General features: G+C 45.5%; 2 protein-coding genes across 6 annotated transcripts in view; both read left to right on the forward strand.

Annotated features, from left to right (window-relative positions):
- The window catches only part of MCU (mitochondrial calcium uniporter), a 96,587-nt gene extending 94,516 nt beyond the window's left edge, over positions 1-2,071 (forward strand). Inside the window, exon 8 of one of the 2 annotated variants that reach the window (XM_082052936.1) lies at positions 78-2,071. In XM_082052936.1, coding sequence (XP_081909062.1) covers positions 78-155 — 78 coding nt within the window. In that variant the 3' untranslated portion in view covers positions 156-2,071. The remainder of the gene's footprint in view (positions 1-77) is intronic. The other variant, XM_082052935.1, reaches the window with a different exon arrangement.
- An 87-nt stretch (positions 2,072-2,158) lies between these two features.
- The window catches only part of OIT3 (oncoprotein induced transcript 3), a 29,313-nt gene continuing 8,499 nt past the window's right edge, over positions 2,159-22,972 (forward strand). Inside the window, exons 1-5 of one of the 4 annotated variants that reach the window (XM_082052933.1) lie at positions 2,159-2,292; positions 11,001-11,375; positions 11,854-11,964; positions 15,867-15,989; positions 18,851-18,973. In XM_082052933.1, the coding sequence (XP_081909059.1) occupies positions 11,132-11,375; positions 11,854-11,964; positions 15,867-15,989; positions 18,851-18,973 (601 nt within the window). In that variant the 5' untranslated portion in view covers positions 2,159-2,292; positions 11,001-11,131. Of the gene's footprint in view, positions 2,296-6,642; positions 7,385-7,408; positions 9,708-11,000; positions 11,376-11,853; positions 11,965-15,866; positions 15,990-18,850; positions 18,974-22,972 lie in introns of those variants that run through there. The other 3 variants (XM_082052934.1, XM_082052931.1, XM_082052932.1) reach the window with 3 other exon arrangements.

A 22,972-nucleotide genomic window follows, 5' to 3' on the forward strand; every position in this document is an offset into this window, starting at 1 on the left:
CCATTCTGTAAAGTGGAATGGTATTGGGCAAGGTGTATCGAGAGCTTCTTCTTTTATAATGTGTCTTTTACTTTTAGGCAGAGTTGGACCTTAAGAGGCTTCGAGACCCACTGCAGGTTCACCTGCCCATCCAGCAGATTGAGGAGAAGGACTGATCAGCAAAGAAGCTCTGAACCCCGGCAAAAAACCTGTTCATAGCTCTTGCCTTTTTAATTAAAGCATTGCAGGTGGAAGCTGGGAGGTGGTGTGGGGGTGAAGGGTTTTTACCTTTAATCAAGACAAAGGACTGTAGGGGGGAAATCTCTTAAACCTTGAAGATGGGACATTGTGGAATGTTAGTTCTGAAAAGGGCTTGGCAAATAGTCATATTTAAAAACCGTCTGAATGGCAATTGTGTACAAATACAGGATTTGGGGGGGTTCATGAGAAGAATGTAGTGCTGGGGGTGCAGGGGTGTCTTCTTCCAGCTTTGCAGGGTCTGCCTCTTGATAAGACACCAGCAGCCTGCTTAGCTTTTTAAAGTTTCCTTTACCTGATTCCGATCTCTCTTTCTCTTTCAACAAAAATAAAGGAGAAAAAAAATAAAAGGAGCAAAGAATCCAAGCCACCTGGAGCTATGGCTGGTGATCAGAACTTGCACTCCACCGCCATTAACACGCACACTTCTGGTCAGCCCTGGTCTCTTTTCTAAGGTTACTACAAGACTGCTTTCTACTGGAAAACCGTGAGCTTCCCCTTCCCAGCCCACCCCATGTGCTCCACTGCCTTCCTCCTTATTTGTAGCACAGACTGGTTGTAGCCAAGTGAGAGAAGGAGCGAGTTTTCTTCCGGACATTTGATAATTGATATTTTGGATTATTCCATAATAACTATATAAACTTTGTGTCCCAGTGCCCTTGAGCTCCTTCTAGAAATCAGTGGCAGCATCGCATGAGAGGTTTTTTTTCTATTCAGTCTTAAGGGAGGGATATTTCCCCTCTTCCTGCCCCAAATCTGATAGCCACCTGGACTATGAAATTATGAAGGTTTAAAAGATTATAAAACTGTTGCAGAATCATGATTCCTGCTTAAATGAACAGTTCTGGCACGTGGAATAATTAAACTTAATATTTGACTCCTCGTGTAACAGGATAAAAGGTCTCAAAGACGGTCAAAGCATTTTCCTTGCCCAGAGGCTTTTTGAAAGCCCAGGGCTCTTACAGTGCAGGATACAGAACTAGTTCAGTTCTCTAGAACGTTCCCCTAATTAAGTAGCTTTAAATGAACTTTGCACCCACAGGTCAGAATTTCTTAGGAGGGGCTAATGACATTTCTTGTTCTTAGCTAAAAGAAATAGAGGAAGGAAAGTGAACCTGTTGCCCTCTACTCTAGCCAAGGCTGCCTGATTTCTAAGCAGATAAAACATCTCTTCATTCAAAGCAGGTCAGTCTGTTTTAGCATCCTGCTGATAAATACTGTGGAGACAGGATGAAGGTGGGAGAAGGGCACTGAGCTTTATCTACAGAAAGACTTTATCTACAGAAAGACTGGCTGCTTTTTTGATGTTTCACTACTACTCCTCACTGTGTCATGGAAAAGAGGCTTCTGTTTGGGTTTTGTTTTGTTGTTTTTGTGTTGTGTTTTTTTTTTTCTTTTTTTTTTTTTAAAAAAAAAACAAATGCTAGGAAAGAAAAAACAAATCAGTATTAACTAGACTCCAGGTGCCTTGCAGATGTGGAAACACAGCTGGGATTGCTGCCTCTTCTCACTCAATGGCATGTTGGACCGAATGGGTGCATGTTCCTATTATTTTTTCCCCCTCCTTCTTTTCCTCTGTCTTTCAATTGATTTACATTGTGTGATTATTTTTTAATCTGTTTTATCCTGTTTGTGTGGTGAGTTTTAAGGGGAAAAAAATGAACACAATCCTGTAGCTGAATCCTTGGTGTGTGTTTGGGACGAGGGAGGGAGCATGGAGAAAAGTCCTTCTTTAAAAGAATTCTGAACATGTGTAAAATCCTGTATCATTTATGAAATATGTATAAAAGAGCAATGTACTTCTGGAACAATAAATAACTATTCAATTTTTGAATTGGTGCTCTTGAACAACATTATTTTCCCCAGTTAAGAGAATATTGCATGTGTGGCAGCTCTGCTGAGTTTCCTCCGTTTCTTTTCGTTTAGGTTGTTTCTTCTTGACCTTACATCACTGAGGCCGTGGTGGTGCAGATAATAGCTTTCCCGAAGAAGCTCGGATGGAGATGTTGCTGCCATGCCTAGCTGCGTAACACAGGGATCTCAGGAGCAGTTGAGGTAGTGAGGTAGAGGTAGAGATGCTGGGTCTAACAAAGATCTGCCTTTGTTCGACCAGCATAGTAGCTCCTTGTGGAGGCTGTGACAAAATCTGGAGACACGTGGCATGTTGCAGGATAAGAATCTATATGGGCATGTAATGCCCAGCAACCTCAAATATGTACTGAGTGGTGTCAGTGTATTTCTACATTGCATTCAACTACTGTTTCAGAGGAAAACTGAAGTTTTAAGCTTCTATTACTTTCTTTCTGGGCCCTTGAATGGCTTTGGCCTGATTTGCCATGGTGATGTATCGTTTGTCCGTTAACTTCGGGAATCAGACTGTACTTTGTCCGGACTTTATAGGATGTTAGGATGAGATGTTTGGTGCTAGAAGATTTTTATCATGTCCATTGACTATTTAAAAAGAAAATTCCATGATTGGCCAGTTCTTCAAACAGCTCTCCAGTGTTTTTTAAGGCCAGAGAGGAGCGGCTGGAACTGTTGTCTGTGATGTACGTTTAATCACTGCTGAAATTGAGTTTAGCAATGCTGACAAACCCATAGTCTGCTGTTGTGTACAGATGAGCTCCTGCCCTCCCTAGACAAACTGTTTGGAACAGTTGCATAAGAACTCATCCGTTTTAGCATCCAGAAGAACTGAAGACTTTGACATCTAGCACCACACTCCCTATACTGAAAGCAAGAAAACACTGTGACAAAACTGTTCCTGCACAAATTGTTCCTTCCACCCAAAAGGGTGGGTGACATGCCACAAACCTGAAACTCGGTGCTGCTGCTTTTGTTGCCCTTGAATGCAAATACTGAAGGGAAGGGAGATGTTTGTTTGCTCTCCTGATACATATTGTTGTACATCAACATCAACAAACTCTCCTGCAGTCGCTATTTCATGCCTGGGAGCCAGGCAGGTAATAGGGTCCTGTCCCACTGGCAGCAATTCAGAGCAGGCAGTGCTGCCTGAATCTTAATGTAAGATGTGAAGGGTGAACAGCAGCGTGCATTGCAGCATTCAGATGCTGCTTTTTCTAGCAATTTTGTTATTCATTTGCTTAACCTCTCTTCTCTCTCTTTCTGTGAGGGAGCTTTCAAATAAACATGTCCAGTTCTGAGGTGTCTGGAGAAATGTATTAGATTCCCTTTTTGCTGTGCCTGGGAGGCTGTGCCTTGCAAGTCTCTCCAGGGCAGGTGTTCGTGGCTCCTTTTTCCTGAAGAGCAAAGAAGAAACCCTTTTGCTTTTCCCCTATAACCCTTCCTACAGGACAGGCAGTGACGATGATCACCTTGCTGCGAATTCTTACGCTTCCGCGTTGGCTCTAAGAGGATTTGCGTGATGCTCTGAAGCTGCTCCTGGCTGTCAGACCTTGGCACTATGTCAGTCAAGTAAAGCTGGTTGAATTGCCCTGAGGTGGTCAAGTTGTCTGAGCCAGTGGAATGATTTCTTTAATCTCCTCTGTGTTTTTTGTGTGGAGCTGTAAATACAAACTGCTTTCCTCTGTGCCGCATGGTATGACTTGATTTTCACAAAGGAAGGAGCTTTTAATATCTGAAGTATTCTTCTACCTATCCCAAGAGATTCCAATTATTCCCTTCAAAAACAAAAAATCATTATTTCTATATTGACATTAAAGGGGTGATTAGTAAAATGCAGTAATGGAAATTACTGAAGTTAAAGGGGTGAACAATAAAATACAGGAATGGAAATGACACTTGCAACGTAGCTAAGCCCTGAAGTACAGGAGAAGCGGGTGTTATGCTGTGTCATTGTGGTTCTGTGAACTTGTAAGAGACGGGCCCTGCTCCCCTTTCTACCCCTGACTAGTTTTGTAATTGTGGGTATGCCCGAATTCCTACATCTAGAAACTGAGGATCGTGGAAAATGCATTGAGTTCTGTAGGAGCTGTGGAAAAACACTCTCAAAACACTGAGTTCTGCATCACCGGGCACCACTACAGGAAAGGAAATAACTACTGCTCTTCACTAGGAGTTATGTACTTGTCTGATTTTAATGGAGTCTCAGTGTTTTACTGGTTCTTTTGTTGAGTTTGCTCATACTTCACCCAATTCATGTTCACTCCCTGATCTCAACAGCCTTTCCCATTGGCACCGTGTCCTGGGACAAGTTGTTTACAGCAACCAGGCCTATCTGGAAGTCCTTGACATTGGTGCGATCCATCTCTGCAGCCTGTCAAGGCTTATTGTCAACGTACATCCTCAAATCAATGGCAGATGGGGATCCTGTTGTGTTGGGTTCTCCTCTCAGCGGCAGGAAGCCCTGATAAGCTTTTCCGTCTGCTCCTTCTAGGCAGCACAGGCGTTAACTCCTGCACCAGGAGCTGTTCTTCACGCGCTTTCATCAAACGTTGGTGTGTCTAGAGAGGTGGCTCTGATAAAAGCCAGCTTCAGCAGACACCAAAGCGCTTTATTCATGAGCCCCATGCAAACAGTACGAGGCTCTCCAGCCTAGCCAATGCTTTGACGAATTAGAGTTCCTTGCAGAAGGATGGTGAAACCTTCCAAATCTCTGGGAGGGATGAGAAGCGTGGTTGCCATCTGCAAAATTAGCATCCTTTCTTGCTTTAAGGATAGACATAACCCAGATTGAGACAGCAGCAGGTAAAGATCTTATCTTTTTGGGTATCAAAATAAAGTCTCAGGCCTCTATTTTAGTATCACTGTCACTCTGTTGTTTGGGCCTTTTTCCTGCTTCCCTTCTCAGGAATACTTTCTCCAGCTCCCTCAGGCATAGATTTGCCATGGTTTGCTCTAATTCAGGCTACTGTTGTTTGTGGGGGAACTGGAGCTATGTACGGCACCTGAAATAACTTGCGAAGCAACAAGAAAGTGCTGATACAAGAATTGCCTCTGGTGGTGCTTCTTGCAGAAGACTGAGATCATCTTTGCCTTTCCTGTGGATCCCAAAAGTGTTTAGAGGCAGCACATGGAATCTTCTTCAGCTTTAGACTGTTTCCTTAAATTAGATGTTATGGTGATTCGGGACAGTGTCGTCTCTGGGAATCCTGGGGCATCTCCTGCTTTAACCCTTTGGAGAACTTGATAGGGCCTTTTTGTGACACCTTTGAGGCTCAAAAATGCTGGGATGCAGTTCGTTTCCCCATGTTAATTGTCAGTTGTCTGTCACTTACATGTAACTGTCAAAATGTGATGGGTGTCAGGCCTAATATACCACCTACAAAGATAAAAGCAGCTCGTAATTAAGTCGTTCAGAGAAATACACACAATTCTAACACAAACAGAAAATTCAATTCAAGCTTGTCGCTTTTATTTACCCAGGATCTTAAGTATGAATCAACCTCTCAATGAAAATGGCAAAACAGAACTTCCTGTGGCTTGCTGTATTATTCTACGTTCAATTTTAGTTTCTCTTCTGGGAATTCACATAATCACCTTGTGAGGGTTATCTGCCTTGTTAGCTTTGCATAGTGAATTTGTTCGCCTTTCCTGTTGTTGCAAAAAGCTTCTCTGGTACTGCTCAGCTGTCAGCATAACATAGCTACAAAGAGGTTTTATTTTCTCTGTTTTTTTTATGGTGGCGGTGGGAGCAATGACAGTATTTATAAAGCTGCTTTTGTTATTCCCTAGAGTCATTCACCACTGGAAAAGACTCGTCTGCTGGGGTGGAGCAGAACAGCATATTGCGTTTTGCTGCCAGGGGAACACCCAGACAACCTATTGAGAACTTTCTGTAATGTACAATATCTATAAAGCAGGCGAATACCCAGCTCCTTATCTCATGCAAACTTGGTTATGAAAATAGCCTAGCTGCTATTTTTCTACTGGGATTTGAAGCTAGTACATCAACTTTGGTGTTACTCCTTATGTCAGCCTGCTACAGAAATGCGGGACCCAAAGGGAATGGGGAAATGCCTCCCCTTGCTTGGCTGTGCTGTTCCTGTAGGCTTCGGTGGACTCTTTGCTGTTGGGGAGCTTTCTGGCTGTAGATAATTTTCTGGGAGAGAACGGTAAGACCATTGTTCATAATCAGGGAGGGACCTGTGGATGTATATAGGTTAAAAACAGAGCTTTAAATCTATTCTCTATAATAAGAGTTATAGCTCGTGGGATGAGAGGGAAGATCCCTTTCTGCTTATTCATGTTGTCCTTGGCATCTCTCACTGCTAGTCGTGGTGCTTGGTTTGCTTTAGCAGAGAACAGATTTCAGCATGCTACATCTCATCCATAGCCAGAGCGTGGGGTTATGACCTGCAGCTCAGCCTAGTTTGGGCTGGACCAGTGAGGCAGAGGTTCTCAATTACTCAGTTTTGCTCAGAGGTTAGTTCTATAATGTCGAGTTTCTTGACTGTTGGCTTGTTTTTGTTTTTTAAAGACAGAGGTCATAAGACTACTGTAGAAAAATGTCTTTACTTGCCTTGTTTGATAATCTCACTGCAATGGTTGTGTTGTTTGACCAAGAGTGGAAAGGGTCTTTGTGTAGTATTGGAACAGCTTCTTTCCCTGTGGGACACCAGTCCTTCACTTTGACTGATGTTCCCATTGTAGCTCTGCTTGGAAGGCTCAGTTCTCCTCCTTCGGCCACGATTTCCTGCAGTTAAGGCCCTCTGCTTGGCATTTTTTGCCTGTGCGGAGCCATGAAGTCGTATGACTTGTGGAAGGAGCAGAGATAACAACAAGCACCCATCTGTTCTTCTTTTCCATCCTTTTGGGATGTCCGGGTGTCCCCTAGTTAGAATTCTTCTCCGGATAAGATAGCGGAGGTGTCACTGTGGGGCAGTCAGGCCAGAAAACAATAGCGGGTTGAGTCCAAAACACAAGATTGATCAGTAAGTTGTCAATAAGGGGTAGAGCTGCTCTGCGGAGGTCAAGGCTGGAGTTGTACCCCACATCCCTTCAGCTTCTTCCTGTGATAAACTTCCAGGAGCTATCACACTTGCTCTTCAGAAAGCCTGGGGTCAGAAGCTCCACCGAGAGGAAGCCTGCAAGAGCCACAGCCTGTGCAAGGGCTTTTGAGCCTCGGTTACTCGAGTGGGAACTGTTCCTTGGCTGAGTGGGATGTTCCAGTATTTGGTTTTCTGCATCTGCTTCGTTATCCGGTTGCAGCCGGTGTCTTCGATGGGTGAGTGTAGAGGCATTACTTTCAAGCTTATTTCTGCTTGCTGCCTATAGGGTTGGTGTTGAGCCTTGGTATTCTTAGATGGAAGACATGAGAAATACCCTCTCTGTGAAGGTGGCGTGAAATGCTTTCCAATTTGAAAGGTCTTTCTGTCACAGGGCTTGAGAGCTTCTCTATTGGGAAAATCCCTATTGCCACGGCACTTGTGAGAGTTTCTTCTCCGTTCAGAGGGAGTAGCTATTCTGCTACTTTTTCACCTGCTTCTCTGACAAATCTGAACTGAATTTAGTGTCATAATGCAGTGCTGCTCATTTCATTGCTTAGTTGTGACAGGGCTGAGACCTCCCGTTACACAATACACACAGGATTAATCTCTCTGCAGAACAGTGGGTTTAGGAATGCTTGCTAGAGCCCAATTCATCATCCAATATATATGTTGGTGTGTCAGCTAGAGAACTAATGATATTATCAAGATTACAAATGGGAAGGCTTTCCTTCGTAGCTAAAGCTCGTCACGCTGAATTGCTCGGGCCACGCGAGAAGTGTTGGGGAGGAAAAAATTGAGGCAAGAGAAATGAAAAACCGAGGGAGCTGGAGACAGTTATATGTCTTGTGCAAAACCCCTCTGGTTTCATTGTCTGGGGAGAAGAGAAGAGAGATTGATTAGTTGCTTCTGTATTTTTGTGGAGTTTTTTTCTTATAATCTCCAATTAGTTTTGAGCAGGCTGCGCTGCCAAAGGCTGCTGGGTGTCTGCAGGGAGGTTGGCTCGGGCAGCCCTGCAGTCCCAGGGCGGCTGTTGAGGGTCTGCAGCTTTTGAAAGAGCGCTGTCTGCTTTTTCTGCTCATCTGCTTGCCCTTCACTCCTACCTGAAGCTCTCAGAGAAATGAAAGATTGGGAGGGCGTGCTACCCCATTCCCCCAAAATGCTTTCTTCCAGTTCCCTCTGAGCCGCTGCATCTTCATCTCGGTAAATTTTTACCTTTAAATTATCTTCTGAATGTTTGGGAGACAATGTGATCTTCCTAGATGAGTGTTTTCAGAGTCTGGCTACAAAGAATATTTTATAAAGCTAATTATACTATATGAAAGCTAATGAGAGCGTGTGTATTTTTGGCGTTGCCCAGCAGGTAAGCTGACAGGGCATTCCTCGCTTCGCCTGGTTTGGCTTTTAACAACACAAAAACCTTTTTAACTTAGTCAGTGACTCACCCTGAGGCCATACTAAACCATCTTGTGGAAACCAAGTGAGTTACACTCAGGGAAGCCCAGCAGAAGCTTTTTGTGCCAAGAAGAGGCAGGACCCATCTTGTCCTCTCACAAGAAGTTAAGCAAGCTTTTGGAGGATGGGATCTAACGGTGCTGCTGCTGCCTGTGGGTAAAGGGAGGCAGGTGAAATTGGGGTCTCCTGAGGGGCTGCCTGGTGAGTCTCATCAGAGATTTCGTGCTGCGGTTCCCCCTCCGCTGCTCAGAACCAAGCGCTGCTTGTGGTGTGAGTGTGTCTGCTCCTCTGCGTATCTCAGGCATTATGGCACTGAGCGTTCCCTTGGTGCCAGCCTGCAGCTCTGCAGCACTCGTACGACTACAGCAACTGCTCCTGCCCTTTATGCTGGATTTGAGGCCAAGCAAAACATGGCTGTGGCTGAGGATGGTGTAAGGATGTTTGTCAAGAGAGATTTATGCTTGTGAGAAGGCACAAGATAGCACGTCAGCGAGACAGATATTTACAGACGGTGCAGCTAAATGAGTCCATTCTCTGAAGTGCTTGTAGTTCCTACTTTAAAGTCAGTGAAGCAAATCAAAATAATTAACCAAGAAGGTTGGTTTCTATCCAGAGCATTCTCATAGAAACAATATAACATCTCCCCCCACCCGAGCTGCATGACTCTGTTGTTTAAACAAAACAAACAGAGCGATTTTAGAACTTGAAATGTGGTGTGGAAAGTAGAGGGTATTCCAGTCTGAGATGCATTTAATCAGAAGGGTTGGTTTTATTAGCCTAATTTCTAGCAAATGGTAATCAATTTTCCTTACTCAAGACAGTATTAACATTCATTTTGCTTAATAGGGAATAGCTAGTCACAGGTAAGTGGTGCTTAATCAGGTATTAAATGTAAGTGAAAACGAAACCTTTGGACTTTTAGTGAGGAAGCTGCCAAATCAGAGTTAATTTGGAGACGACTGAAAATGTAACGAGCACTTCAGTTCTTCATTTTTTAATTCTCTATGGTATTCTTATGTTTTAATTATTTGCAGATGGTTCAGAAAGGCCTCTGAAAAGGGACGCGGTCCTTGAGCGCTGCATGAACAGACATGCACATACCAGGAGGTCTGCGTGTTTCTGTCGTGGTACACTCACTTCGTTCACAAACATCTGATCTCCTGGGGAGATCAGGAGAGTTTGTGGGCTTGCAAGGAATGTGACTGTGTAAAGAATTGAACTTTTTGCTCCCTAGAAGGTCCTAATTCAGACCTTCATGCTCCCTAGGTTTTAAGATAATAAATAAAAAGTTTTGGAGAAGATGTCTCAGATACAGGGAGGTGGCAACATCGCACAAAACCACAATAGGTACAGTGAATTGTAGAGATAATTAATATTTGGCAGAGAAGGAACCGGGGGACAGTGTCTCTGAAGGAGACCAGGGCACATTTAAGTGGGTCTATAGATACAGGGGGCTGCCACCTCTCTCTCTCTGGCCCTGCTGCAGGTTTTGAGTTACAGCTCTTTCATCTCACATTGGTATAAATGTGCTGGATAAGAAGCAGTGGAGAACAAAACCCCAGGTAAATGGAGTTGGGTGTCTTTCTCCTACCTCACCTCCCTAAGCATGAAGTCTTGGTTAGAGACAGCCTGCTGTCTGTAGATCAACTTCATTGTGACCTGAGATAGCTGTTCTTATATTTACCTGTTTAAAATTGTGCCCTGAATTGAGTAGGACCTGATAAATTATGCTTAGAGATGACTTATGGTTATATAGGACTCTAATAATTGAAATGGAATATTTTCTCTTTGTGCACCTTGAAGGTAGCATTCCTGTTGCATGTCTTGCAGCTCATATTTTAAATGATGCTTTGCAAGGTAGTCACTGACTTGGCATTGTAGCAACTTAACTGTAAGGGCTGACCATGGACTATGGATGGATTTTTAGAAAGGCTGCATAACCTATTTTAAGGCATGTGGGAGAGTTACCTGTACTTTAGGAGGGGCTTGCAGTTCCTCAGTTAGCACCTGACCAAAGGATGGATGTTCTAGGCTTGATCCAGTGCTCCCAGGTCATATTTCCTATGGCAAAATCACCCTCTAGACCTCAGGTTTATTTATATGGTACTCTTCCCCCCTGTCATACTCTACAGCAGCTAAACAGCAAGTCAGACAGTTGCATAATGTTATAAGAGCTCTTTTAATTTACTTTTTCTTCCAAGACATTTAAGCTGCGCTGTCAAAATTTTCCATAAGGCAATCAGCTTGTATCGCTGTTTCTCCCCACGGATCTCTATCACAATGATTCTCTTAAGTCAAGAATAGAAAAAGAAATTGTTGTGAGTTCCTTGCAATTATCAGTCAACAACTTGATTTGATATCTACCAGATGTTCTCTCTTGTCTCTTGTCGCACGTCTCAGCCCTGGACCCCTGCTCTGCCTACATCAGCCTGAACGAGCCCTGGAGGAACACGGATCATCAGATAAACAGTTCCCACGGCCAGCCAACTTGTGACAGTCAAATCAATGGGGAGTGGTATCGCTTCACCGGCATGGCTGGCGATGCCATGCCCACCTTCTGCATCCCGGAGAACCACTGCGGCACCCACGCTCCCATTTGGCTGAACGGCAGCCACCCGCGAGAGTCGGATGGCATCGTCCCACGCCAAGCCTGCGCCAGCTTCAACGGGAACTGCTGCCTTTGGAATGCTACGATTGATGTCAAGGCGTGTCCGGGCGGGTACTACGTGTATCACTTAACCAAGCCAAGCGTTTGTTTCCATGCGTACTGTGGCCGTAAGTAACTGCTGAGATCCCTTTTCTGAAACCTCTTTGTCCCTGTGGTGCAAGAGAGGTAGTGAACATCCACAAATCTGAGAGAGGTGGTGACTGGTTTTTGCCTTTCTCACCCCGAATCGTGTCGGGCGACGCAGTGCGGGTGCTGACCTGTCTATAATGGATCAATTCACCTCCGTGAATTCTGGCCTTTGTTCAGCCGGCAGAAATCTCCTGTAGCTGACCTGGCCGCAGCGATTTAATGCTCTCTGTGGGCCCTGTGGTTTGTCTTGGCATGCTACCAAAGCCAAAATTTGCATCTCTGACTTAGAGTAATTAAACTAGATTGTTTCTCATCAGCTTCACTGGTTCAGCTTTCCTAATGTGAGCTAGATCTGTAACTGATGGACTCAATTCAGGGCGAAGCTGATGGTACAAATACAGCATATTCTGTGCACGCTCAGTGGTTTGTGCTGACAACATTCTTGTCGTGCCCTAGATTTTTATGACATCTGTGATGTGGTGGATTGCCAGGGCTCCTGTCTGGACACCAGTGACTGCACGTGTTCCCTGGGGACAACACTAGGACCTGATGGACAGACATGTCTTGGTAAGGATGGAAATAACTTGTGTCAGTTACTGATGCTTTCTTTGCGCTTTGTTTCATTGCTCTGTTCTCTTACCAAGCAGTAGAAAAAAGGAAAAGTATCCCGAGAGTTTTTCCCCCTTGCTGCCTAGAACAGGTCTTTGATTCTGTGACTGGCTCCGGCTCTCTCCCCGCAGGGTGGGCTGTGACGTCGCATGACTGAATACATTTGGGTGCCTCTGGAGACACACGTGGTCAGAGGCCAGGTTTGCTTTCTGCATGGTCCAGCTGCTGAAGACAGCCGCTTCACTGTCACAGCAGAGGCTTTGCAAGATTGCGGTACAGCCTCGTTGATATTCAAGAAATGCTGTGCAGTCTGTCATTAGAGCTTTCCTCTCAGCTGCTCTGTCCAATGCCTCTTTTCTCCAAGAAAAGTTTTGCTGGCCAGCATAGGGCTGTGTGCTGAGCCTCGCCATACTTACTGCGCTTGTGGGGTGTCGTTCAGGCCTGGGGTTTCACAGAATCCCAGAATGTCAGGGATTGGAAGGGACCTGCAAAGCTCATCCAGTGCAATCCCCCCATGGAGCAGGAACACCCAGATGAGGTTACACAGGAAGGTGTCCAGGCGGGTTGGAATGTCTGCAGAAAAGGAGACTCCACAATCCCCCAGGGCAGCCTGGGCCAGGCTCTGCCACCCTCACCGGGAACAAGTTTCTTCTCAAATTTAAGTGGAACCTCCTGTGTTCCAGTTTGCACCCATTACCCCTTGTCCTATCATTGGTTGTCACCAGAAGAGCCTGGCTCCATCCTCCTGACACTCACCCTTTATATATCTGTAAACGTTAATGAGGTCACCCCTCAGTCTCCTCCAGCTCCAGAACCCCAGCTCCCTCAGCCTTTCCTCACACGGGAGATGCTCCACTCCCTTCAGCATCCTGGTGGCTGCGCTGGACTCTCTCCAGCAGTTCCCTGTCCTTCTGGAACTGAGTTTGAAGAGATAACAGATCACAGCACAGCCTCAGTGGTTTTAGGCAGCGTGACAAGGTCCTATTCACGGGACTGGGAAGGGTTGGCTGTTGAGGAGCTGTAAAGCCACACCGACAGGTAGGAAGAGGTGGCGTGGAGGGAGGAAGGGGTGCTAGTGTTTGGGAGAAGTGGGATCTTGTCTTCAAGGCTTGATTTGGTGGAGAAGTTGAGAGCAGAGTTGTGCCTGTGGGCTGCCTGGCAGATGTATTTCTTCCATGTGGACTATAGGTGACAAAACAGGCGTGGGTGGTTTCTTTCTTCACACTCCTCATGTCTGTGGGTATTAGGGTAGGAGCCACAGTCATTACAGTCTGTGGAGAGGGCAGCCTGACCCTGCTGCAGATTTACACTTGCTCATGTGGATTCTGCAGAATGGTTTTGCTAAAGCTGCCCCACATCTCTGCAGCTGAGTGGCTGGTTTGGCTCTCTCAGCTAACTAAAAGCGTTTATTGGCTGCTTGTCTGTAAGACTTCTAGGCACAGAAGTGCCTTCAACAAGCACCAGCACTCAATAAATGTGTGACAGGCTCGCAGGAAAGGATTTCCTGCAGCAGGGAGGCTTGCAGGCTTCCTGAGTCCTGAGCCTGCATGTGCTTCATCTCCCCATGGCCAGGCCAGGCAGGATTTGTGCACTCTTCTTAATAACCTGATGGTCCAGCGCCTCAGCTGTAATAATCACACTGACTTACTTACCTCTCTTGTTGTATGGCTCACTCATCTTTCTGTTGTGCCGAGTAATTGCACAGTCACGTTTTTGAGAGCAACCATGTCAGCCTCCCAGAGAAACCAAACACGTCTGTATTAGCTTTTCCTATGCCTTTCCTATAGGGAGAAGATAATATTCTGTCTTTCCCAGCTCATCCCAAGATGGGGGCTGAAGATGCTGCAGTAATGTTAAGCAGCTCTGTCTATGAACCTTCCCCGTGCTCGGCTGACTTCTCTTCAGTACATTATATGCTTTGAATCCCAGAGCAGAACTGCTGATCCTAACTTACATTTTTATTTGCAAACTTACTTAGGGGTTAGATTAGGTCTTCGAATCTCTGTCATGGATCCACCAACTCAGTCATCGTCTTTGACCCCTTGAATACCTGCATCCATGTTGGACTAAGCCACGTTTAAAAGGGGTTCAGCACTCTCCTAACCCAGTCTTTAGAAAACCAGCCTGTGTCCCAGAAGTGCCGGTTGTCACTGATGAGGAAGAGCAGGGATAGATCTGCTGTGTGTTGTAGAGCTTGGAGGACCAGGCAGGTGCATTGCTGGGTACAGCCCTTGATGAAGGGCTCCAGGACCTTCTAACAGCATCTCTGTGCCTTTGCCAGTAGCTCTTTCCCTCCTCACCCTCTGTTTTTAAGCAGCTTTAGTTTTATTGTTAGAAGGGAAAGTTTGGAGCCCGTCACATCTGTGAAGAGGGAAATGTCTATGTGTCTCCTGGACATGCTTTCTGCCTCCCAAAGCAGGGTGCTAGCCATTTCTTTTGCTAAAAATATTCAATTTGTGTCACTTGTGGAAAGACATGACACCACCAGCTGCAAGCTGCAGGTACTGTGTATGTGTGGGACCACTCACAGCTAAGAGAGCTCATCTCTGACCTGCCTCTTAAAACAATATTTTTCTTTCTTCTTGGTTTTAAGCTGCTGACTTCTAGTCAATAGTAATTTCTAAGCTGTTTTGGTGGAACCCCATGTGAACCTTGATGGATAACCTCAGCATTCTGGCCTACCTAAGAGGAATCATTAGTTTTGTGGCTCAGCGATAGCAATGACTGTCCCTTCCTCTCTATTTGATTCACTCTTTGCACACAGAGATTAAATCAGGTTGAAGAATGAGAACCTCAGAGAACAAAGTATCTTCAAAAAACAAAAGGGCAGACAAGCATAGAGGAGCTTTAGCCTTTAAAACAGAGAAAATTAAGGGGAGTTTTCAGAGCTTTGCCAAGAGATTCAAAAGTGTCTGGTGTGCTTCTTTCTCGGTAAAGACCCTCAGCACCCTGGAGTGCTCTAATCTAGAGCTGAATGCAGCCAGCACAGAAACGTGACACAGGTACTATCGTGGATAAGTGGCTTTAGGTTATAAAAACTCAGTCCAGGCCTATTACAAGGTTATTCTGCAACCCTTATCCAGAGTCGGCTCCAGAAGTCGTGGGATGCCAGCTCAGGCACTGCTCTTTCTTCTGAGCTTCTGAGGCAGGAGCCACGGCTCTGTGGAGGGTGCAGAGCAAAGGGCGCTGTTGTGGGGCAGCGAGGAGCCGAGTCCTCAGAGGGAGTAGCTCAGAACTGAGCTCTTCACCTCCTCTTTGTTAGTGTCTGAGCAGCTCATGGTTGTGGTGGCCTGTGGGGCACCAGCGCCCGGGTTAGGTCTCACCATGGTGAGCTGACATTTCTGTTCTGCAAGAACCACCTGACCTTTCTGGGACAAGGAGCAGACCTGGGGCAAGAAGCTGAAACAATGAAATTCCTCATGACATGACTTTTCTCTGGGAGGCTTCATGGCGTTCTTTAAAATGTTTTGTTTTGATTTCAGCTTTGTTTATATGTTTGCGGCTGGTTTTCATTCTTGCGTCTTTATTTTGAATTAAGAGTTGAATCATTTAAAATTGCTGTAGGATAGCTGGCCACATGTAGCAGTAGCAGATGTGATACAAAAATAGATAAGCTTTGTTTTTGACTGATTCTGCTGTTCACCTAATTTTACCATGCAGTGAAGTCAGGTTAACTTAATTTTAGTGTCTTTGGGAGTGGAGTGGGAATAGTTTAGGATGAGAAGTGGGATTACTCATCTCTGTTGCCCTGATCCACGTTACGAGGCCAGGAGAGCCAGTCCACGGTCTGACCAGCCCCTTTTTGCCAGCCCTGTCTTTACGAGGGGGTCACGTTCTGACAGTGTGAGGTTTTCTTGCAGATGAAAATGAATGTGAGCAGAACAACGGAGGCTGCAGCGAATTTTGCGTTAACCTGAAGAACTCCTACCGCTGTGAGTGTGGGATCGGGCGCACGCTGGGAAGTGACGGGAAAACCTGTGAAGGTGAGGTTTCAGCTATCACAGTCTGCTGGAAGCTATATACATCATTCCACTTCCCCTGCAGCGCTAGTTCTCTCTTGGCTCCTTGCAGCTGGGATTAAATGTCACTCATATCACTCCTGTGCTTGCCAGTGGGGTTGTTACTGAAATACCATAATCAAGCAGAGAGGACTCTCCTCGTTGTTCTCTCCCCCTTGTTCATTCCTGTTAGGATTTGCTTGTATTTATCTCCACGGGGGCAGAGGCAGCAGTGGATCCAAAAGATTGGTTGTCCAGACAGAACTGGTTATTGCTGGAGATGCTGGGATTTGGTTCTGGAGATTTGTATGATAGTTGTGCGGGGGCAGGTTTAGCACTGCTGGGTTTTGACAGTGGGCTTTAGGTGTGGGGTAAAGCCAAGACATTAGACTAGAGTATGAGGGTTGCTTGCCCTCCTGGAATAGAGATTGAGGAGAAGGGGTGCCAGTCTGTAGACAGAAGCTAGATTGGAAATTAGGGCTGTATTTTGACTGTTTGCAAGTAATTAGTTGTGGGCTCTGCCATGTGCAGCTGCTACGGTTACTCCCAGTGGTGGCACAGCCAGGTTGAAAACCCTTGTTAAGTTTAGACTAGAAGCTTAGCAGGGCCTTAAAGACCAAATTGTAGGTTCGATCTGTTGTCACTAACAATGTACAAACATCTTCAAGCAGAAATATGAAAACCGAGCAAAAATTGACTTGTGCCTGATGTTTTCTGTTGTCAGCTCTGAAGAGCACCGTGGTTGTGTGGAATATTCACAGATACTGTGGCACCTCAGACTAGAGTAATAGCTACAACTGTGCCTCACCTTTGAGCTGCCAATTGCCAGAACCGAATACATCTGCAGCCTGCATGCAGCCTCACGTTAGCTGCTGTGTGGTAGACATCCCTGGTGCAGGGAGAGAGAGGGATTGCTGTTGTATTGTTGGGCTGGACTCCACTCTTCTTCATAGTTCACTGACAGATGGCTCCAAGCTGCAGTTTTGGTCCCTGTTTTCCCTCTCTGTGATAGCACAGCACGTTTCAGCTCGTGTCTGTGAAAATCTCCTGTCTGAGCTTTCTCAATAAAACATCCCTCATGCAGACACTTCCCTGGGGAAAGCTGCTGAGCAGAGCGCTCCCGAAGGACTGGTCGTGTGGGGCCAAAAGTGATCTGTGGGCTTCGTCCTTTCCATGTGCAGCACTGAGCTGGTGGGTTGTCACGTAACCAGCTGTGCTACGTGACAGTTTTTATTCCTGGGGACTGCGCTCATCTGACAGGGCTGGAATAGGCTGCACTTGGACACTCGTTTATTTCTGCTGTTCCTGCAGCTGGATTTTAGGGCCTTTGATATATCCTTTAATTTCCCCTTCTGCAAGAAGGATGGTGCTTTTCCCAAATTTAACACTGCTGCTGGGGATCTTTACAATCTTGTTAGTGAGTTTTATTTCTAAAGATGTGTCCTCAGCTTTGTGAGCCATTAGAGTATGTGATTTACTTGTGAGCCACCTGACAGCTGTTGCTACAAAGAACAAATGCGAGAGCTTTAGCTTGATGATGTGAGCTGATGAAGCTTAATAGGGTTAAGAGTGTCTCAAAATTTCCCTTGCAGTGCTTCACCCACTATTTAGACTCTTGTGGAGTGTTCAGGCTGTTCTTTTCCGTGCAATGTGCAGGGTTTAGTATGGGTTTTTCATTCTTTTCTTTACATTTTGGTGAAGACCACACAGTCATTTCTGATGGCCGGCTGAGGGAGAAATATCTGTTTATTTATGTTATATGTACTATTGTTTTATTGAGAACATCTAGCACTACTCAGCATCCCAAACAGTTTAAAAAAAGTAATGAAGGTTATTTAAAAACAACCTGTTATTTTCTTTAGAACAGAAAGCCAACAACAGCTGGAAATGACCTTACTTGCCTTAAATTTTCAAATCTTCAGAATGTATCTGGATGAGCTTTCCGTTTCTTTTCTGCAGCTCTAGTGGCTAGGAATTTTTTACATGAAAAGTCAGATCCTCAGAGAAATGCCTCATGTGAACAGAAAAGATGTAAGAAGAGACATGACAAAGCCTTCTATTGGCTGTGCTGCCCTCCCTCCTCTGCACTTCAGAAGTGGGGAAAATTAGGAAGGGAATCAACCTTACCCTGTGAACTTGTGTTGTTCTGTCCCTGTGGTAATGCGCCTCAGGGCAGCCAGCCTCTAAGCCTAAAACTCACGGACTAAGAGAATTCCTGCTAAACAAAGCCCTACCAGCAGAGTTTCATCCTCAGCCCACAAAGCGGGGATGCAGGAATCCAGTGTCTTCACCTCCATCCCAGCTGGGAAGCCCACAGACCAAGAGTGTGTCAGCATCTCTCTGGTCTTCCCTGGTGGGGGTAGGAGCTGCTGCCTGTGAATCTCTCCTCCCCAAGACACCTCCCCTGCAAATCCCAGGGCTTTCATTCAGGTGCTGACTAAAGGACCGAGTATGGTTCCGCAAGGTAGAAGTTTTAAGAGGATTTTTCACCCACCTTTTGAAGTAAGAAACAATATAAAACTATAGTTTAAGCAGATGTTTCAGAAGTCAGAAAGGGCCAAGCTGAAGATTGCCTATTCAGCCACCTTATGGATGCCAGCTATAGCCTGTCATTTAATTTGGTAAGCTTTTTCACAGAATTCCTTATAAACTCCATGGTGAAATGGCAAACATGGGAAATTGTACCATTAAAAAAAGGTTTCCAGCCCATTTTCTTGGAAGTGAGCTTTCACTGTGCTGGTGCCTTTGAGGTCTGTGTTGGTCACACTGGTTGTTAGTCAGCCAGGAGTATATGCTGGAGCCTGCAAAGCAGAACAGAATGCGCTGATTTTCCTTGTTTTTTTCAGAAATTGAAGGCTGTCACAATAACAACGGAGGCTGCAGTCATACCTGCATTGAAGTGGAAGACAGATACCAATGTGAATGCCCAAGGGGGCTTGTTCTGTCAGAAGACAACCACACTTGCCAAGGTAGGTCAACAAAATCTCTCTGACAGCTTCTGTTCCGTGGACGTCAAAAGTATGTCTGAAGGAACTTTTCTTTGTGTTTTTATTATGTTCTCTTAGTCTGTCCTTTCTAGTGTGGTTAATGGAGCTTTGTTGTTAATGACAGATCATCCAAAACGGAGAGCCTGGAGACATTGCTCTTTTTATCACACAGGACCCAGCTGGGTGCATCTTGCATCACAGACTCTTTTGGCAGTATTCGCTTACAATTAAGATTGCTTAACATCTCCTATTGCTCCACTTCAGCTATGTATGCCTTTGCCAGATCTATGCTATTGGAACTGAAATTTTCCATGCTTCAAACTGGGCTTTTAAAATTTCCACTAAGGTGGTTCAGTCCCTTCCAAGAATTGGGGGTTAGAGAGGCCTTTTTCCCCAGGTAGCCCTTCCATTAACCGTTCCTATGTCTTGAACTGTTTCTGATACTAGGTGTTTCTGCTTTCCCTTGGAAAAGTGCCCAGGGTAGCATCCGAAAATTGACTGTTGCTTCTGCTGCAGAGAGGCAAGGGCAACATTATCCTTGGAAGACCTTCCATCAGAACTTTACTCAATTCCTGTATGCAGGGCATCCCTCTTGCCTCCTCACTTGCACCTATAGCATGCACACAAAATAAACATGTTCCCTGGTTTGGGTTGCAAGAGCTGAATGAAATTTCCTTTGCAAATACTTGCAGGCTCCTAGGTGCCAGTTTAGCTCCGTAGCAGTGAGTGCATGGAGTAAAGGACCAGGGAAAAGTTTCTGATGGCACTGAGAGTTAAGCAGAAGGTCTGTAGCTCCTCATGCAATGACTTCTTACAGTCTTGCACCTGAGGTTCTTCTGGGTCTCATAATCCCACAGCTAGCTAAGCCCCGCCGAGGTGCTGAAAGCAAAGGTCTTACAGAGAAGATGCTGAAGGGACGTTGAGTCAAAACTGTGTGTTGAAGAGACCTATGTGGGCATGCGAAAGGCAGAAGGGGTAATTCTCTCCGGGGGGCCTCATCTGACTTGCCTGGCCACTTCTCAGAGCTGTCAGTCTCAGCACAAAGCTGGAGGAGACGCAGGACTGCTCTGGTAGACACTGACCTCATAGCTCTCTGCTTGTGTTCTGCCGTGGTGGCCCATGAAGGATGTGTGTGGTTGCTTTCAGACATCTCCATGGGAACTTGCTAATGGGCTGAACTCAGGCCATAGCCAGGGCAGGATCTAAAATGCAATTAAAGGGAGCCTGCCATGGGCTAATTCACTTGGGCTTTAGTTAATACCAATGAGCTGGTGTGCTCAGAATCTCCCGTGGTCTGACATGTTACAGAGTGCCCAGACATCAGTGAGAGGAACAGATCCAGACTTCCTGGTGGCCAGCAGGGCAGATATGCCTCCGAGAGGAGGTCGGAATAGTTCTACCTGATGATATTTCTGCTTTTTAAGCTTTTTAGAAATGCAGGGTGCTGTTTTCAGGGGCGAGCACTGCACACTTTGGGATTCGGTAGTGCTTGCTGCTCCAGCAGAGCCTGCTGGGGAGGAGGAGATGAAGATTTCCAAGAGCTGTGATTATACTTACCGATTGAAGGTCTGATGGATGGATACAGGCCAAAAAAGAGCAATGTTCTTCAATCCTGGCTCCCTGAGGCAACCCCAGCAGGGTTAGAAGGCCCTGCATTTCCCAGCCAGTGTTTCTCCTTCTTCTGAGGCTGCTAATGAGAGCAGCAGCACGGCCGGGTGCCAAGCTGGGGCTCGGGATATGGCATCTCATAAAGCAAGATTGCTTAAATTTATGTCCCCACGCAGTGGTCTGCAATTTTGAGCAGATATGACAGAATATATCTGGAACTGTACCACACAATTTTTTATGGCTTCTAATCAGGTTTATAGTGATACAATTAACAATGCAGGGCAGGCACAGTTGCCTGAAGCAATTGGATCTGCAGCCTATCAACCACCCCCTGCACTGTCTCTACCTTCAGAACAAACATTAATCATCTTCCACAAGAAATCACCTCCTTGGCTACAATTTTCTCACAAAGATACCAGCCAAGGAAATGTTTGGAACTTTGCAGACCATTCTAGTACCTCACCCCTTTCTGAAATGTGATGGTGAAATGCTTTTCTCCCCTCTCCCATGCTCAAGCCTCGTGTGTGGCTAAGCAGGGTACAATGGTGTATTTATTTGTGTTTGTAGCAGTGGTTCGGAGCTCCCCAGCCCCAGAGAGCCTGTTCTGCTGAGCAGTCTGTACAGGAAGATAAGCCCTGCTCCAAGCAGCTGTGCTTTGAATGGCTGAGGAAGGAGCCACAGGCTGGACTAGGAACATGGTGCCAGTAACAGCAGACAGCGAAATGAGTGTTGGACTTGCAGGCATTGGTGCAGAGCAGAGTTTAAAGCAGTAATGAGGAGGCTTTCTAAGCACTTAGAGATGCTCTGCAGCGTATGAGGGTGAAGAACTGAAACATTCGACTGGCAGAGACATGGGTGAGACCCTCGGGAGCTGTGCAGGCTGGGGTGAGCCCAGGGCAGGGATGCAATAGATGGAGGCTGACAGCAAGGCAGGAGAGTGCAGCTCTCTGAAGGGATGCAAGAAATCGTAATTAAAAGAAGATTCCTGGGTGCCCAGGATAACTAATTTCTGCCGGGCATCTCAGTCCTGGCAGTCAGGACCTTGTCACTTCCCCTGGAATAAGGTGTTTACTTATAATCACAGCTACCATGCCAGCTGCTTTTCAGCTCTCCCTGCGATGCTGCTGCAGCCTGTCTTGGTGGCATCGGCCCTGCTGGGTGCTGAACCACGCAGTCCCTCTGCTTGCAGCACCGCTGTTAAATTGGTAGAACTGAAGCACTGTTCTCGGTATTGATTACTTGTCTGTGTACAAATGTTTAGCGTGGTTTGAATTGAATTACCAGCTAGTCTGAGACAGTCGGTATAAGGAGCTTCCCGGAGTGTTTTCCCAAATAGTGATGAGTTGGCTTGAAACAAAATTGGATCTGCTCACAGGTTTCATTGCTTGTTTCTGTGCCCAGGTGGTGGAGTGCACACAGACAGCTCCTGCAATGCCGGAGCAGAGGTTAAGTAGGTGTCTCCTCTTTCTTGCCCTTTGTGCCAATCAAAGAAATTTAGAAACAGAGATAGCCTGAAGTAAATTGGTCCTGAACGTTGGAGAATTGCAGCTGGGATCCAAATTCTCTTGCCCTGAATGACACCTTTATAAAAACATTGCATTTTCTTATTCATCAAGAAGTCACTAGAACAGTGAAGCTTTAAATTCAAATGGAACCAATCCATTCTCCAAAGGATATTCTTCTCTGCATTGCACCATCTTCTCAAAGTCCCTTTGTCTCCTTATGAGCTTTGCCATTTGACATGCTCGGTTATTCCCACTCGCCTTCTACTGCGGATGAAGGAAAAGTTAAGGTAATTCTTTAATTTTCTGTTCTAAACCAGCTATGGCATTATGAGAGCACATTGCTTTGGGCACACTGCATGCATTTTAGCATATCACCTTGAAAAGATCAACTTTTAATAAAAAAGACTCCCTGCAGGTACACAGTAGCTGATATAAATATTATATTTTAGCTGGGATATGATAAATTTTTAAGGGGGGCAGAACACGTGTTTTAGCCCCGTGCCGTGTATCCAAGATACAGAATCCTGGATTACATCATTAACTTGATGGAAACTAAGGGAAGGCAGATGATATGAATGTCAAGGATTGAGACTGTAATTAATTTTAGGAAAAACCTTGGGGACTACTATATTTGCCAAAAGTTTGGTCATGTGATTTTAAAATATGATAAATGGAAATTCTGGAGGGGGGGTTGTTCTTCTGGCTGAGAAGAGACCAGAATATATTCACTAGTACGCTTGTCCTGTACCTAACTGAATAGATATGTGTACACCCATGGAATATATATATATATATATACATATATATATATATAAAAATTACTTTTTTATTGAAGATTATTCCTTCTTTCCTTTTTCATTTTGTCCAA

Source organism: Streptopelia decaocto (assembly GCF_964273445.1).
Source record: "Streptopelia decaocto genome assembly, chromosome: 5".
Lineage (NCBI taxonomy): Eukaryota > Metazoa > Chordata > Aves > Columbiformes > Columbidae > Streptopelia > Streptopelia decaocto.